General features: G+C 34.9%; 1 protein-coding gene across 2 annotated transcripts; it reads right to left on the bottom strand.

Moving 5' to 3' along the window:
* Positions 1–2,862: 2,862 nt before the first annotated feature.
* On the bottom strand, positions 2,863–4,820 carry LOC111875965 (ethylene-responsive transcription factor ERF110). Of its 2 annotated transcripts, XM_042896337.2 has the most exons (3): positions 4,529–4,819; positions 4,002–4,422; positions 2,863–3,821 (listed from the first exon to the last, which is right to left on the bottom strand). In XM_042896337.2, exons 2-3 carry the CDS (start codon positions 4,315–4,317, stop codon positions 3,073–3,075), a joined length of 1,065 nt encoding a protein of 354 aa, XP_042752271.1. In that variant the 5' UTR covers positions 4,318–4,422; positions 4,529–4,819; the 3' UTR covers positions 2,863–3,072. The 2 variants fall into 2 exon arrangements, with proteins under 2 accessions (XP_042752271.1, XP_023728250.1); XM_023872482.3 differs by having other exon boundaries at positions 4,002–4,820.
* Positions 4,821–13,914: the final 9,094 nt, after the last annotated feature.

Here is a 13,914-nt window from a genome sequence, read left to right as displayed (position 1 = left end):
AATATGAACAAACGAAAAGTAAGAGTATATTACACGAATGGTCTCTGTGGTTTGGAGGAATTTGTGTTTTTGGTCCCTACCTTATTTCTTTAACTCGGATGGTTCTTACTATTTATTTTTGTTGCGCGTTTGGTCTCTGTTTTACCTAAGAAGACTATTGTGCCCATATTAATTAATTTTTTTAATTAATTTTCTTATTTATGTATTTATTTTTTATATATTTAAAAAAATTAATAGACCCCACATATATCCCCTCGGATGATCCCTACTGTTTATTTTTTAATTAGTTTATTTTTTTAGCTCGGATGATCTCTACTGTTTATATTTGTTGTGCGTTTGGTCTCTGTCTTACCTAAAAAGACTATTGTGCCATTATTAATTAATTTTTTAATTAATTTTCTTATTTATGTATTTATTCTTTATATATTTAAAAAAATTAATAAACCCTACATATCTCTATCTCCTCACCATCACATCTCGCATCCTCCTCAACTTCTATTTATTTTCCATCTTTAGTGATATCGACATATTCACCATCCCTTTTTTTTCGGTCCTTCAACTCCGTCAAATTAACACCACAACCCAATGAACACATTAAAGATGAAGAGACAGTGGGTTATGGTGTTGGTTCGCCAAAGTTGAAGGACAAAAAAAAGAAGCATGATGAAGACGTCGATGTCACTAAAGATGGAAAAGAAATAGAAGTTGAGGAGGATGAGAGATAGGATGGTGACCGGTGAAACCCAAATTAAATTCCTCAAATGTGGTTTCAGGTTTACGGTGAGGAGATACATATATGTGGGGTCTATTAATTTTTTTAAATATATAAAAAAATAAATACATAAATAAGAAAATTAATTAAAAAATAAATTAATAAGGGTACAATAGTCTTTTTAGGTAAGACAGAGACCAAACGTGCAAAAAAAAAACAATAGGGACCATCCGAGTTAAAAAAATAAGTTGGGGACCAAAAACACAAATTCCCCCAAACCACATAGACCATTTGTGTAATTTACTCTTACTTTTTGTTTTGTTCATAGTCAGGTAATTATTTTTTTGTACACATTTAGGATGTAACCTGCTACAGCTGGTCATAATGATCATATGTGAACATTTCCAACAAGTTTATTACCTAGATGTATACAAAAAAAAAAAAAAATAGTTATCCAGATGTGAACATACTGAAAAGTTAATTAATTGATGTAAGACGGATTGAAACATCTAAAACTAAGTTTCAAAGAGTGACTAATCCCTAATGCTATAGTCATTAAACTACTTACTAGGTTGTTGTTTTCAAGATTTTTAATTAGTGACATTGACTCACCATTTTCACATAAAAAAAGTGAGCGTGTGAATTATGATAATGAATCTAGAGTTCTCTTACATTTAATTTATTAAAAACTTTTTTTTTTTTGACCATTTCATGCATGTGGTTGTTTTAAACACTTCTTTCTCATCTTTTTATTTATTTTTTTATTACAAGTTGAACATTGAAACTACTTTCAGGCTTTGACCAACGATTATTCTTCATTAACTTATCTATAGTTTTGATTAAGTATTGTTGCGTTGTGAGGTATTATTTATCTCTGAACCTTATTGATGCCACTGAGACTTAGTAATTGGTTCCAAAAGGCAAAGTCAATATAGGATTTCCCTTATCGGGCTTCAAAAGGTGGTTCTCCGATGGGTTATAGAGGGATTGTTCATCAAAAGACTCCGGATAGAGCTCTAGAGAGTCTTCTTGGTCTTATCTTGGGTTGTTTGTGTGCGGTTGTGGCCCGCTTGGGTTGATTAAACTCAGTTTATTTTTATTTTTATTTTTATTTTTATTTTATTAATTTTTTTAATAAGATATTGTATCTATAAACCGTACAATTAAATCATTCTAAAAATGGAAACTTTATAGTTTGCATGTGGGCGTAAAATGATTACAGATTACACTCGTGTAAACTACATTATTCTTGCGTGTTCTTTATTATTGTAGGATTAGGAACGATGCTTACTTCATTCTAGATCTAAAAGAAGTAGATGTTCTTTGTTTATTATCCTTTGATCTTAAAATGGATTAGTCGTGTTACATTTTGTATGGAATATTAATTTTAGTATTGAACTGATAAGACTTCAAACTTCATGACGGATGGATCTGTTGGAAAGTCTATCCAAAACATCACATCAAGGTATTTAGAACTCATCAAGAACCACTACTTTTATAATAATAAAGATGTATATATCATCCTCATCTCATATAATTAACGAATATTTAAACAAACCCAATTGATTTATACCAAACGGAAGCCACGGAAACCATTGAACACAAGAAGACAACCATGCTGTTGCTTTATATATTTCGGATATTTCAGATAAAAATCAAATCGACCTTACCAAACTCAACCTAAAATCCAAATAAATATTCATACCTTTTTTTTTTATCCCCTAGATTCTTGATTTTGATTTACATGTATTTTCATAGAATAAAACAAAAGAAACCTCGACTGAAACAAATAAATCAAAAAAGATGATTGTGTAATGGAATAAAAGTATAAAACTACTCCTTTTGTATAAAATAAAATCAAATAAAAAGTGTAAGTATATTTTATAGAAATTAATTTGTATACAATAAATCTTTTTTTCTATATAACAATTTATATTTATAGAGTGATACAATACAAGATATAAATAATTTATAAAAAAAACTATTATATACAATTAATTTCAATATTTTATGGACTAAACATATCCATCAATTTAGAAAGCTTATTTGTACGCAATAATTTTCATAATATATAAATATTTATATTTTGAAAAATTATTTTATATAATTATATAAAACATAAATTAAATTATTATGTATAAAAAACTCTGTTGTACAAAACTTTTCAATCAATTATCCTTAATACCATCGTAAAAACATTTCATTTGACAAAATTTATAACTATCTATATTTTTCTCAAATATTTTTTCGAAGAAGATATAACTATCTATATTTTTCTCAAATATTTTTTACGAAGAAGATATATGACAGGATTTATAGGAAGGTATAAACTGCAAACATGCTACAAAGAAATAAATAAATCAATTAGGTGGAGGTGGGAATTGGTCATGTCCAGGCCACGACGGCGGTGTTTCCGGAAAATCTGATTGATCCTCCTGATTTTGGCCGCCTGGTTGCCGGAAATCCAAATAACCAGATGGCTGGTTTGGAAAAAACAAGGGATAATTCTCGGTAGACGAAGACGACGATAAATTTGATGTTTGTGAATGTAAAGAAGCCATTGTTGATGCACTAAACATTTGTGGTAATAAATTACTCCGTGGTTGTTGCAGGCCGAAATTGGAAGTGCTTTGTAGTAATTGGGAGTATTGCCAGTAATCCCTGGCCACGGTGGTGCCCGGCTGTTGAAATTGTTGCGGTTGTAGCAGTGGTGGTGGTTGCCGGATGGTGAATTGAGCCGCCGGAGAAGTTGAAATAGCGAGTTGGGTGGCTGGCAGGATTTGTGGTGGTGGTAATAATCTAACGTTTTCTGGGAAATTTAGTTTTGCTCTGTTTCCCCGGAATCTAAGAGCAGCTTCATCGTAGGCTCTAGCGGCGGCCTCCGCCGTGTCAAATGTACCTAACCAAACCCTAGCTGCTTTATGTGGGTCTCGTATCTCCGCTGCCCATTTCCCCCATGGTCGTTGTCGTACTCCTCTGTATTTCCGCCTCCTCTCCCCTGTTTGTTCGTATTGGTTAATTTCCATCGCCGGAGGCTGTGATGAGGTGGCGGCAGTTGTAGTTAAAGCGACCACGGCGGTGGTTGTTGGTGTTGTAACTTCTTCTTTAACTGTTGCAGAAGCATTCCATTTTAAAAAAAAATAATAATATAATTAAATTACAATTCGAAAATTTATTATTCTTCAATTTTCTAAAATAAATTATATTCCCATGTGTGAATATATTTCAACACATTTAAAATACACAATATTTCGAAATAATATACAAATTGCCAAAAAAAGAAACCAACCCTTTGAAGATGATGACTCGCCACCTCGAACATCTGTATACCCACCATAAAATCTTTGAACGAATTGTTCTGGAAATTGATTTACACTTTCTTCTTGATCACGAACCCTTTTCTGTCCAGCAAACGAACCAGAGCTCGACGACGAATAAGCTGACGAAGGTGAATCCATGGAGTAATGCCCACCGGCGCCACCAGGAAACGACAGTGAAGAACTAGCTCCTCCGATACCACCGGATCCATGTCCAGAAACAACATGAGTCAACGCAGTCACCATAGCAGACAACTCCCCCGACATGCTATACTCTGAAGAAAACATATCCGGTGGGGGAGATTGCGGTGGTTGTGGAGCTGATCCTCCATCCCCGTCGTCTGTGTCACGATCGAAGTTAGCATAGTCGCCGGATTCCCTCGAGTTCGCCACCTTTGTAAAGCACATGAAATAACAGATGATTTCACTATCTTCAACAAACCCTCTTCTGGGTTACTATCAAAGAAATACTTAATAAAACAGAAATGGTGATTTATACTCTCTAAACAACATGAATCGCCGCCATTGCTACAGGTGATTCCGTACGACCACCAGCACCACCTTTTGTAGATAAGCAAAAAGCTTTTCGGGTTTGAGTTTCTTTACCTAATATATTGATAAAAAAAAAATATATTGAAGAATTGATTCTGATCACACCAAGAGTTCTTTGACTGTGTATGAACTCTGCCTCTCGATTGTCAAGCTCTAACGACAAATGTCGGTCATGAGACGGAGAGAGATTGTTTTAGAGAGAGAAAAGGAGAAGATCGTCTTTGAATTGAGTTCTTTTTTAACTTTATATGCACAAGGTGGAATATTTATAGATTAAAAAAAATTGAATTATACCGACATCAAACTACGATTGATTACTTCGATGGTAGGAAGTAGGAAGGAAGGTAGATCGACTTTTAAGAACACACCAAAACAAATAAATATTTATATAATAAATATTTATATAACATTTACACCATGACAGGTGACAGGTATATGTTAGCATAATAAAATATGTTTTTTTTTTTTTTTTTTTTTTTTTTTTTTTTTTTTTTTTTTTTTGTGATACGTTTTTACTTAGTCATTTTTAGTTAGGTTGGTTATATATATATATATATATATATATATATATATATATATATATATATATATATATATATATATATATATATATATATATATATATATATTATTTTGTTTCTTATATTTATTATTTGTTAGAATGCATCAATAGCAATTTATTATATTAAATAATTATTTAATTAAATAAATATAGATATTAAATTATTTCCATAATTATATGTATATTAAATGATATCCATAATTATAATTCTCTTTTTATGAAAACTAATTAAATTCGTCATTAATATGAGCAATAACATTATTTTATAATGAATTCGCATCTAGGTTTTTAAATATGAGTTCTTTTATTTCAACACTCACTCAATTAAAATACAATAAAGTTGTGTTAAATATGAGGAACGAGCATGCATTCTACTAGAATACATTCTCATTCTGTTGGAAGACACTCTCATTCTTCTAGATATGAATTCATTTTGAAAAAATATTATTGTTGAAATTAATGACGAATTTAATTAGTTTCCATAAAAATGAGTTATAAGTATAGATAACATTTAATATAAACACACAATAGATATGAGAAAATTTGAACCTATATATATATATATATATATATATATATATATATATATATATATATATATATATATATATATATATATATATATATATATATATATATATATATATATATATATATGGTTGAGATCCATTGAGAACTCATAATTTTCTGAGAACCTGAAAACTAAAGGTGAAACTTTAGATCAAAATTAACTCATTAAGGGCATGATCGTCATCTTACTGGTCTCATTTAATGTTTAATTTTTTTTGTAATTGGAAATATTAATAAAAAGTTCTAAAAATAAACATAATAAATCAACTTTCGAATTTTTTTTAAATAATTTTTGATTTTTTTTTAAAACGGAGATTTTTTTCATTTTTTACTTAAAAAAATATTTTAAAAAAAAACTGCATTTTTTTATAAAAAAATCTGCATGTTTTATAAAAAAACTGCATTTTTTTGTTAAAGAAAAACTGCATTTAAAAAAAAAAAGCTGCAATTTTTTTTTTATAAAACTGCATTTTCTTGACTAAATGTTTGACTAACCATTCCATAGGATTGTCAGCATGATATCTAACAGAGGACTGTATGATCCCTTATCTAAAGGACAACATTAATTAGATCAGAGTTTGACAGCGTCTTTGAGAGCTACGATTGCATATCGAATTGTACTTGTGCATATAGTTACTAGACTTATCCAAGTGGGAGACTGTTGGAATAGTGTCTAAGGCTGCAACTATATTAGGCAAGTATTTGACCCGGTTGTGCATGGTCCTTTTGGGTTGCCTTCACCATAGCAACTTGATAGGATGATTTATTAAGAGAGAATAAATATTATTAATATATTATGAGAATAATATAAAGAATAATAATATTGTTATTTGATTAATATAAGTCATAGAATTAATTAGAGTTAATTTGGTGACTTAAAGAGATTAATTAAATAAGAGGGTATAAACTGTCAATTGTTTGATAGTTAAACTTTAGAGTGTAAATCCATATTGGATAGATAGTGGACGGATTCTAGAAGCTATGGATAGCTTCAAATCGTCCAAGGTTATCTAAGGAATTGATTTGGATTGCTTTAAGAGAAGATTATCCAACTAGGGTTTAAGCTGTAACCCTTAAGGAGTCTACAAGTATAAATAGACCCTGTGGCAAAGGGAAATCGGCACTTGATCTAAAGTAGAGAACCCCTGGCCGAATTCCCCCCCTCTCCTCTCTCCCAAATTAACCTCCTTGCTAATTGGTGTTTGTAAGCCATTAGAGGAGTGACAATTGTGACTCTAGAGCTCCAAGACAACAAGATCAAACAAGAGATTCAAAGGTATGATTCTAGATCTGATTTAGTATTGTTCTTACTTCTATTTAGTCATTAGAAGTCTTGGATTCATAAGCAGGGCCGGTCCAAACGTATATGGGGCCCGGGGCGAAAAGAAAAAAAGGGCCCCTTAAAGAAAAATATAATAAAGATTAAAAAAAATCATTTATTCTTCTCTATAATCACGTTCAATTAGCAATAACAAGCAAGTCAAATTGTTTATCTTTTGAGCTAGTTTGACTTTGAACCAAATTTAGGCCCTAAAAATCATTTTGGCAATAATTGGTTTATATATATATATATATATATATATATATATATATATATATATATATATATATATATATATATATATATATATATAAAATCCATAAATTTTGGGCCCCGTTGAGTCGTGGGCCCTGGGCGGTCGCCCGGGTTGCCCACCGTCTGGACTGGCCCTGTTCATAAGCATGTTTAATTAGAAAGCCTAGATCCAAGCATTAGGGTTTTGCATGCGCACATAGGAAAGTTCTTATGGCTAAAACCCATCAGTGGTATCAGAGCCTAACTTGGTTTTCATTAAATTGTTGCTTATTTGTTTGAAACTTAACTGCAAAATTCGATTTTTGTGTTTCTGAGTCATGGACTCGACGAGTCCCTTAGTGCACTCGGCGAGTCCAAGCGTCAGGAATGGCCAGATTCGGGATTTCTTCATGATTATCTTATGGAAACTTACCTTAACCATATTAGATCAACCCTAATCCGAGTTTTTGATATATATTACTATAATCTTGATCTAATTAAAGATATTTATCAACTAATGAAATATTTAATTTCCTTATATGATAATTAATTAATTATTTTGATTTATTTGGTAATTATCTTGAAAGAAATTTTGAATAAATCAAATATAGATAATTAGGAAATTAATTGTTAATTAAAATTATTTGTTATTTGATCCTCCATGTTTTAAATGTTTAAAACTTGTCCTCAAGTTTTGAAATTTATATTTTGTGATTAAAAGTTTTAATTTAGACAATTTAAATTTCAAACCCTAGATTTTAAAATGTTTAAAATACAACCCTATACTAATATAATATTACAAGAATAATATATATATATATATATATATATATATATATATATATATATATATATATATATATATATATATGTATAACTAAAATGCTAGTCTTACCGTTAGTAGGCCTCATTCACGAAGCCGATCTATAAGGTGGGTATAAGGTTGCGGCCTATAAAATGGCGCTTAATAGGTGTACACTCACACCCACCACTTGCTTGATCGGTGGAGGGCCGTTAGCCGAACGGGTAGGATAGGGCAACCTCATCCTCTTATTAAAAGTATAATAAGTAATACAAAGTAACTACACATTTTTAAAATTTCCCAATCTTAGTTACTTTAGGAAAAGTGAATTGATGCAATCCCATGAAATTACACTTTGCACCCTTGCTAAGAAGTTAGTGGAGCGTGTGTGGTTTACCGGCACACTAATTGGTTATAAGCAAAGGTGGCATAGGGTGATTCATTGTTTATCATAGTTCGATGGAGCGTGTGTGGTTTACCGGCACATCGAATAAGTGATTGTTACAATGAAGGCACCATGTGAATTTGCATGGTAATTCACACCCGCTTTGTGATCCTCGGTATCCCAGTCACAAACTAGAGGCGCATATCGAGATTTAAACATGCCATTCAATAGTTTCAATGAATCTCATCCGAACCTAGGAATTCTCAATACATTTAGGACTAATAGTTAGGTTTTTATGGTGGAGAATTAGTGAATCGTCATTCACTTACCTTCAATTTATTTGCATGTTAGATTACGACATCCCTTTTCTAATATGTAAATGTTGTTGTTAGATCCTTACCCTAATTTTTCTTATTGGGTGATAATTAGGGATTCATATTCTAATCTATCTTTCTCCTTTTTATTTGTAGATGTCGAACGCTAACAACGTTGCTGCTAGTTCTTTCACGTTGATGAGCCTTTGTCAAAAGGTCACCTTCGATGGAACGAACTTTAGAGAATGGATAAGATACATTCGCACCATTGCTCGCTATGAGGATAAGGAGTATGTCCTCGATGAGAAGCTCAAGAAGATCAACCCTGAAATCGCTACTCCGGCTGAAATTACCGCTTTTGAAACCCATGAGCGCGATGCAACGAAGGTACATTGCATCATGATAGCCACCATGAACTCCGAATTCCAAAAGTCCTATGAGGACATGTACCCGTACGAGATGTATCAAGACTTATTGGAGAGATACCACCAAAACGCGAGACAAGAGCGTTATGAGATTTTCACTAACATGATTTCCGCTAAGATGGGTCATGGAGAGTCTCTTACCGTGCACCTGTAAAAGATGCAAAGGTATGTCGAGCGCCTTCGCAAGTTAAATGTTGACTTTGGGGAATACTTGGCGATCGACATGGTGCTTCACTCTTTGCCTCCGATGTACAATCAATTTAGGATGACCTACCACATGAACAAAGAGGAGGTCACTCTAAGAAAACTCCAAGGTCTATTGAGGGTCGCTGATAGCAACTTCAAAGACAAGTCTGTTGCACCAACTCCCAATCCACCCGATGCTCCTGTCTTGGCTATTGGTCAAGGAAAGGGAAAGAAGAGGAAGGCTTCATCTAAGAACTATCACAAGGTTAAAGCCCGAGATGGTGCCTCTTCTAGTGGGACCAAAGTTGATCCTGCTAAGCCCTGCCCTAACCCTAAGGAGGCAGAGTGTCACCACTGCCACAAGATAGGACATTGGAAGAGAAGCTGCCCAGAGTACGTGCAAGCCATCAAGAAAGGAAAGATCAAGCCGTCTTTCGCAGATATATACACAATTAAATCTAACGATTCTAATCATGCTATTTCTTGGGTTCTTGATACCGGTTGTGGTTATCACATATGTTCTAATGTACAGGGACTAAGAAGAAGTAGGGATGTGGAGCAAGGAAGGATCAATCTAATCATGGGGAACAGAAGATCGTCGCCTGTGACCAAGATTGGAGTGTATTCTTTAGTGCTTAGGAATAATTTATGTTTAGATTTGAACAATTGTTGCTATTCGCTAGAAATGGCTAGAAACATCATTTCATTTCATGGTTTGTTTAGACAAGGTTTTAGATTTTCTTTTAATAATGAGAATGGCTCTATTTTGGCTTATCTAAATGGTGTCTTTTACTTTGAAGCTATACCATGTAATGGAATTTATGAAACTGTTATGATTGTTGATAACTTAGGAAATGATGTTTTGAACATAGATTCTTCCAATAGTATGGATAAAGCATCCTTGTGGCATTGTCGTCATGGACATGTCAACAAGAAACGCATAGCCCAACTCCAAAAGGATGGAGTGTTGGAGTCATTCGACCATAGGGAAGATGACACGTGCGAGTCTTGTTTGCTTGGAAAGATGACTAAATCACCCTTCACAAGTACGTGTGAAAGGGGTGAGGGTCTATTGGACCTAATACATACCGATGTATGTGGACCATTTAGATCAACCACGAAGGATGGGAACCGCTTCTATGTGACTTTTACCAATGACTATAGTAGATATGGGTATATCTATTTAATCAAGCAAAAGTCAGAAACCTTTGAAAAGTTCAAAGAGTTCAAGAATGAAGTGGAGAATCAATTGGGCAGGAAAATCAAGATGCTTCGATCCGATCGAGGAGGAGAGTACCTAAGTCTTGAATTCCACGATTATCTCAAGGAGTGTGGAATAGTTTCACAATTGACGCCTCCTATGACACCGCAGTTGAATGGTGTGGCAGAAAGGCGTAATCGAACCTTATTAGATATGGTTCGCTCTATGATGAGTCGTGCTTCACTACCTATCTCTTTTTAGGGGTATGCCTTAGAGATTGCCGCCCATATCCTTAACCGAGTCCCTACTAAGAAGGTTGCCAAAAAACCTCACGAGATGTGGACAGGGAAAACTCCCTCGTTAGCACATATCAAAGTTTGGGTTTGCGAGGCTTTCGTAAGACGAGATACTCACGACAAGCTCGAACCTCGTAGTGAGCGATGTATTTTCATCGGCTACCCGCAGAAATCCTTTGGATATCTCTTCTATAGACCAAAGGACAATGTTGTCTTCGTTGCGAGGAGAGGAGTTTTCCGAGAGTGAGAACTCATAGGCCAAGGAGACAGTGGGAGGCAAATCGAGCTTGAAGAGATTCAAGAGTCGATAGATGAAGGAACCTCTACCGCTGGCACTCAACCCGAGGAGGAAACTCCGGTTGAACCGATTGATGAGTCCTTACCTCTTAGACGTTCCGATAGAGTTAGAGTTCATCCCCAGTTTTATGGTTTTCATATTACTATCGAAGGGGACACATATATTAGTGATGGTACACTAATAAACCTTGATGAACCTAATAGCTATAAGGAATCCATGGCAGGCCCGGAGTCTGCAAAATGGAAAGAGGCAATGGATAGCGAGATCCAATCCATGCATGATAACCAAGTTTGGAACTTGGTTGATAATGTGCCCGGACGTAAGACCGTTGGGTGCAAATGGATCTTCAAGAAGAAGACCGACGTGGATGGAAACGTACACACATATAAAGCGCGATTGATCGCGAAGGGCTTTTATCAAACTCCCGGAGTTGACTATGACAAGACCTTCTCACCAGTTGCGAAGATAAAATCTATTAGGGTGATGCTAGCGATTGCCGCATTTCATGATTATGAGATTTGGCAAATGGATGTCAAGACCACTTTCCTTAACGGAAAGTGGGCTGAGGATGTTTACATGGCTTATCCAGAGGGGTTTGTGGATCCGAAGCATCCGAATAGAGTGTGTAAGCTTGAGAAGTCTATTTATGGACTTAAGCAACCATCTCGCAGATGGAATCTTTGTTTCAATGAGAAAGTCAAAGAGTTTGGATTTGTACGAAGCGAAGATGAATCGTGTGTATATGTCAAAGCCAGTGGGAGCATAGTTAGTTTTCTCGTTTTGTATGTCGATCACATACTACTCATAGGAAACGACATCCCGACTCTGCAGGAGGTTAAGTCCTGGCTCGGGAAGTGCTTCGCTATGAAGGACCTCGGAGAGGCTTCCTATATTTTGGGAATAAGGATAGTAAGAGAAAGAAGTAAGAGACTAATTGGACTTAGTCAGAACACTTACTTAGAGAAGGTACTGAAACATTTTAGTATGGAAAACTCAAAGAAGGGAGAATTACCGATACAAAGTAATGCCAAGTTGAGTAAGACTCAAAGTCCGAGTACCGAAGCTGAAATAGCAGAAATGAGCCGAGTACCATACGCTTCTGCAGTTGGCTCAATCATGTACGCTATGACTTGTACTCGCCCTGATGTAGCCTTCGCTTTGAGCATGGTTAGTAGATATCAAGGGAATCCTGGCAGAGCCCATTGGATTGCGGTGAAAAATATCCTTAAGTACCTTCGGAGGACGAAGGAATGGTTCTTAGTCCTCGGAGGGAGTGATGACTTGAAGGTGCGAGGGTATAGTGATGCCAGTTTTCAGACCGACAGGGACAACTACCGTTCACAGTCGGGCTGGGTCTTTACCCTGAATGGAGGAGCAGTGACATGGAAAAGTTCCAAGCAGGAAACCGTAGCTGATTCAACGTGCGAATCAGAGTACATTGCAGCGAGCGAAGCATCGAAGGGGGCCATATGGCTGAAGAACTTCATCGGTGATCTTGGAGTTGTACCTGCCATAAAGGAGCCCATGGAGATTTTTTGTGATAACGAAGGAGCGGTTGCCTTGACCAAGGAACCGAGGGATCATGGTAGATCACGACATATCGACATAAAATATCACTTTATTAGACATCGTGTAGAAGAAGGACAACTCGTAGTGAAGAGGATATCATCAGAAGATAACCCAGCAAATCCACTTACGAAGGGACTGAGTAGGGTTAAGCACTTGTAGCATGCTAGGAGTATTGGGCTGAAGGATGATATTAGCATAGATTAGATAGTACTAGAAATGTGTAATAGATAAATGTAATTAACATTTGATGATTAAATAAAGGAGTTTTATTTATGAGTAATGTTACTGTCTTATGTTAATTGTTTAACTATTGTTTCACTTTGCATGTTTTGACTTCCAGAATAATTGAGTTTATTAAGACTAATCGAATTATTCAAATTGTCCACAATTGTTCATATGTTGGAAGTAGATATGAATGGAGATTGTCATGAATTGGTATGTAGATTGTCTAAATGGTGTTAGACCTAGCAAAGGGTTGTTGCAACATTCATGAGTGCTTATGAACTAGTTTTGAGCATTGGAACAAACCCGCGCTTGCTGGAATCACCTTATGGAATATGATATAAAAGGGTGATCGCAAGACGATAATATCATATAGTCTTAAAACCTAGATATATGGTTTGTTATTTGTTAATTGATTGTACATTGATAATGCGAAAACGCATCAGTAACTCGGTGTTATAAAATGCATTGTTGTGTATAGTTGGTTAATGAATAAGTAAATGCATATAAGTCGAAGTTTATCTGTAACTTTTATCTAAGAAGGTAAAAGCGATATCTCGGCCGCTCGATGATTTGATTTGACTTATGTGCCGGGCCTGGTCAGAACTGAATTGGTGTGTTCGATTAAGTTCTATGTCGAATAAATCAGAGATCGAGAAACCTAAATGCTTGACTAACCATCCATAGGATTGTCAGCATGATATCTAACAGAGGACTGTACGATCCCTTATCTAAAGGACAAGATTGATTAGATCAGAGTTTGACAGTTTCTTTGAGAGCTACGATTGCATATCGAATTGTACTTGTGCATATAGTTACTAGACTTATCCAAGTGGGAGACTTTTGGAATAGTGTCTAAGGCTGCAACTATATTAGGCAAGTATTTGACCCGGTTGTGCATGGTCCTTTTGGGTTGCCTTCACCATAGCAACTTGATAGGATGATTTA

The sequence above is a fragment of the Lactuca sativa genome, chromosome 1 (assembly GCF_002870075.4).
Source record: "Lactuca sativa cultivar Salinas chromosome 1, Lsat_Salinas_v11, whole genome shotgun sequence".
NCBI lineage: Eukaryota > Viridiplantae > Streptophyta > Magnoliopsida > Asterales > Asteraceae > Lactuca > Lactuca sativa.
Note: the sequence above shows the minus strand (reverse complement) of the source record. Positions and strands in the feature narration are given on the sequence as shown.

Bases quoted from the DNA above. Each gene is read 5' to 3' on its own strand.
- LOC111875965 (XM_023872482.3), bottom strand. From the start codon at position 4,437: ATGTGCTTTACAAAGGTGGCGAACTCGAGGGAATCCGGCGACTATGCT. The intron at 3,822-4,001 runs GTTGGTTTCTTT...CTTCTGCAACAG, and splicing joins CGAGTCATCATCTTCAAAGG to TTAAAGAAGAAGTTACAACA.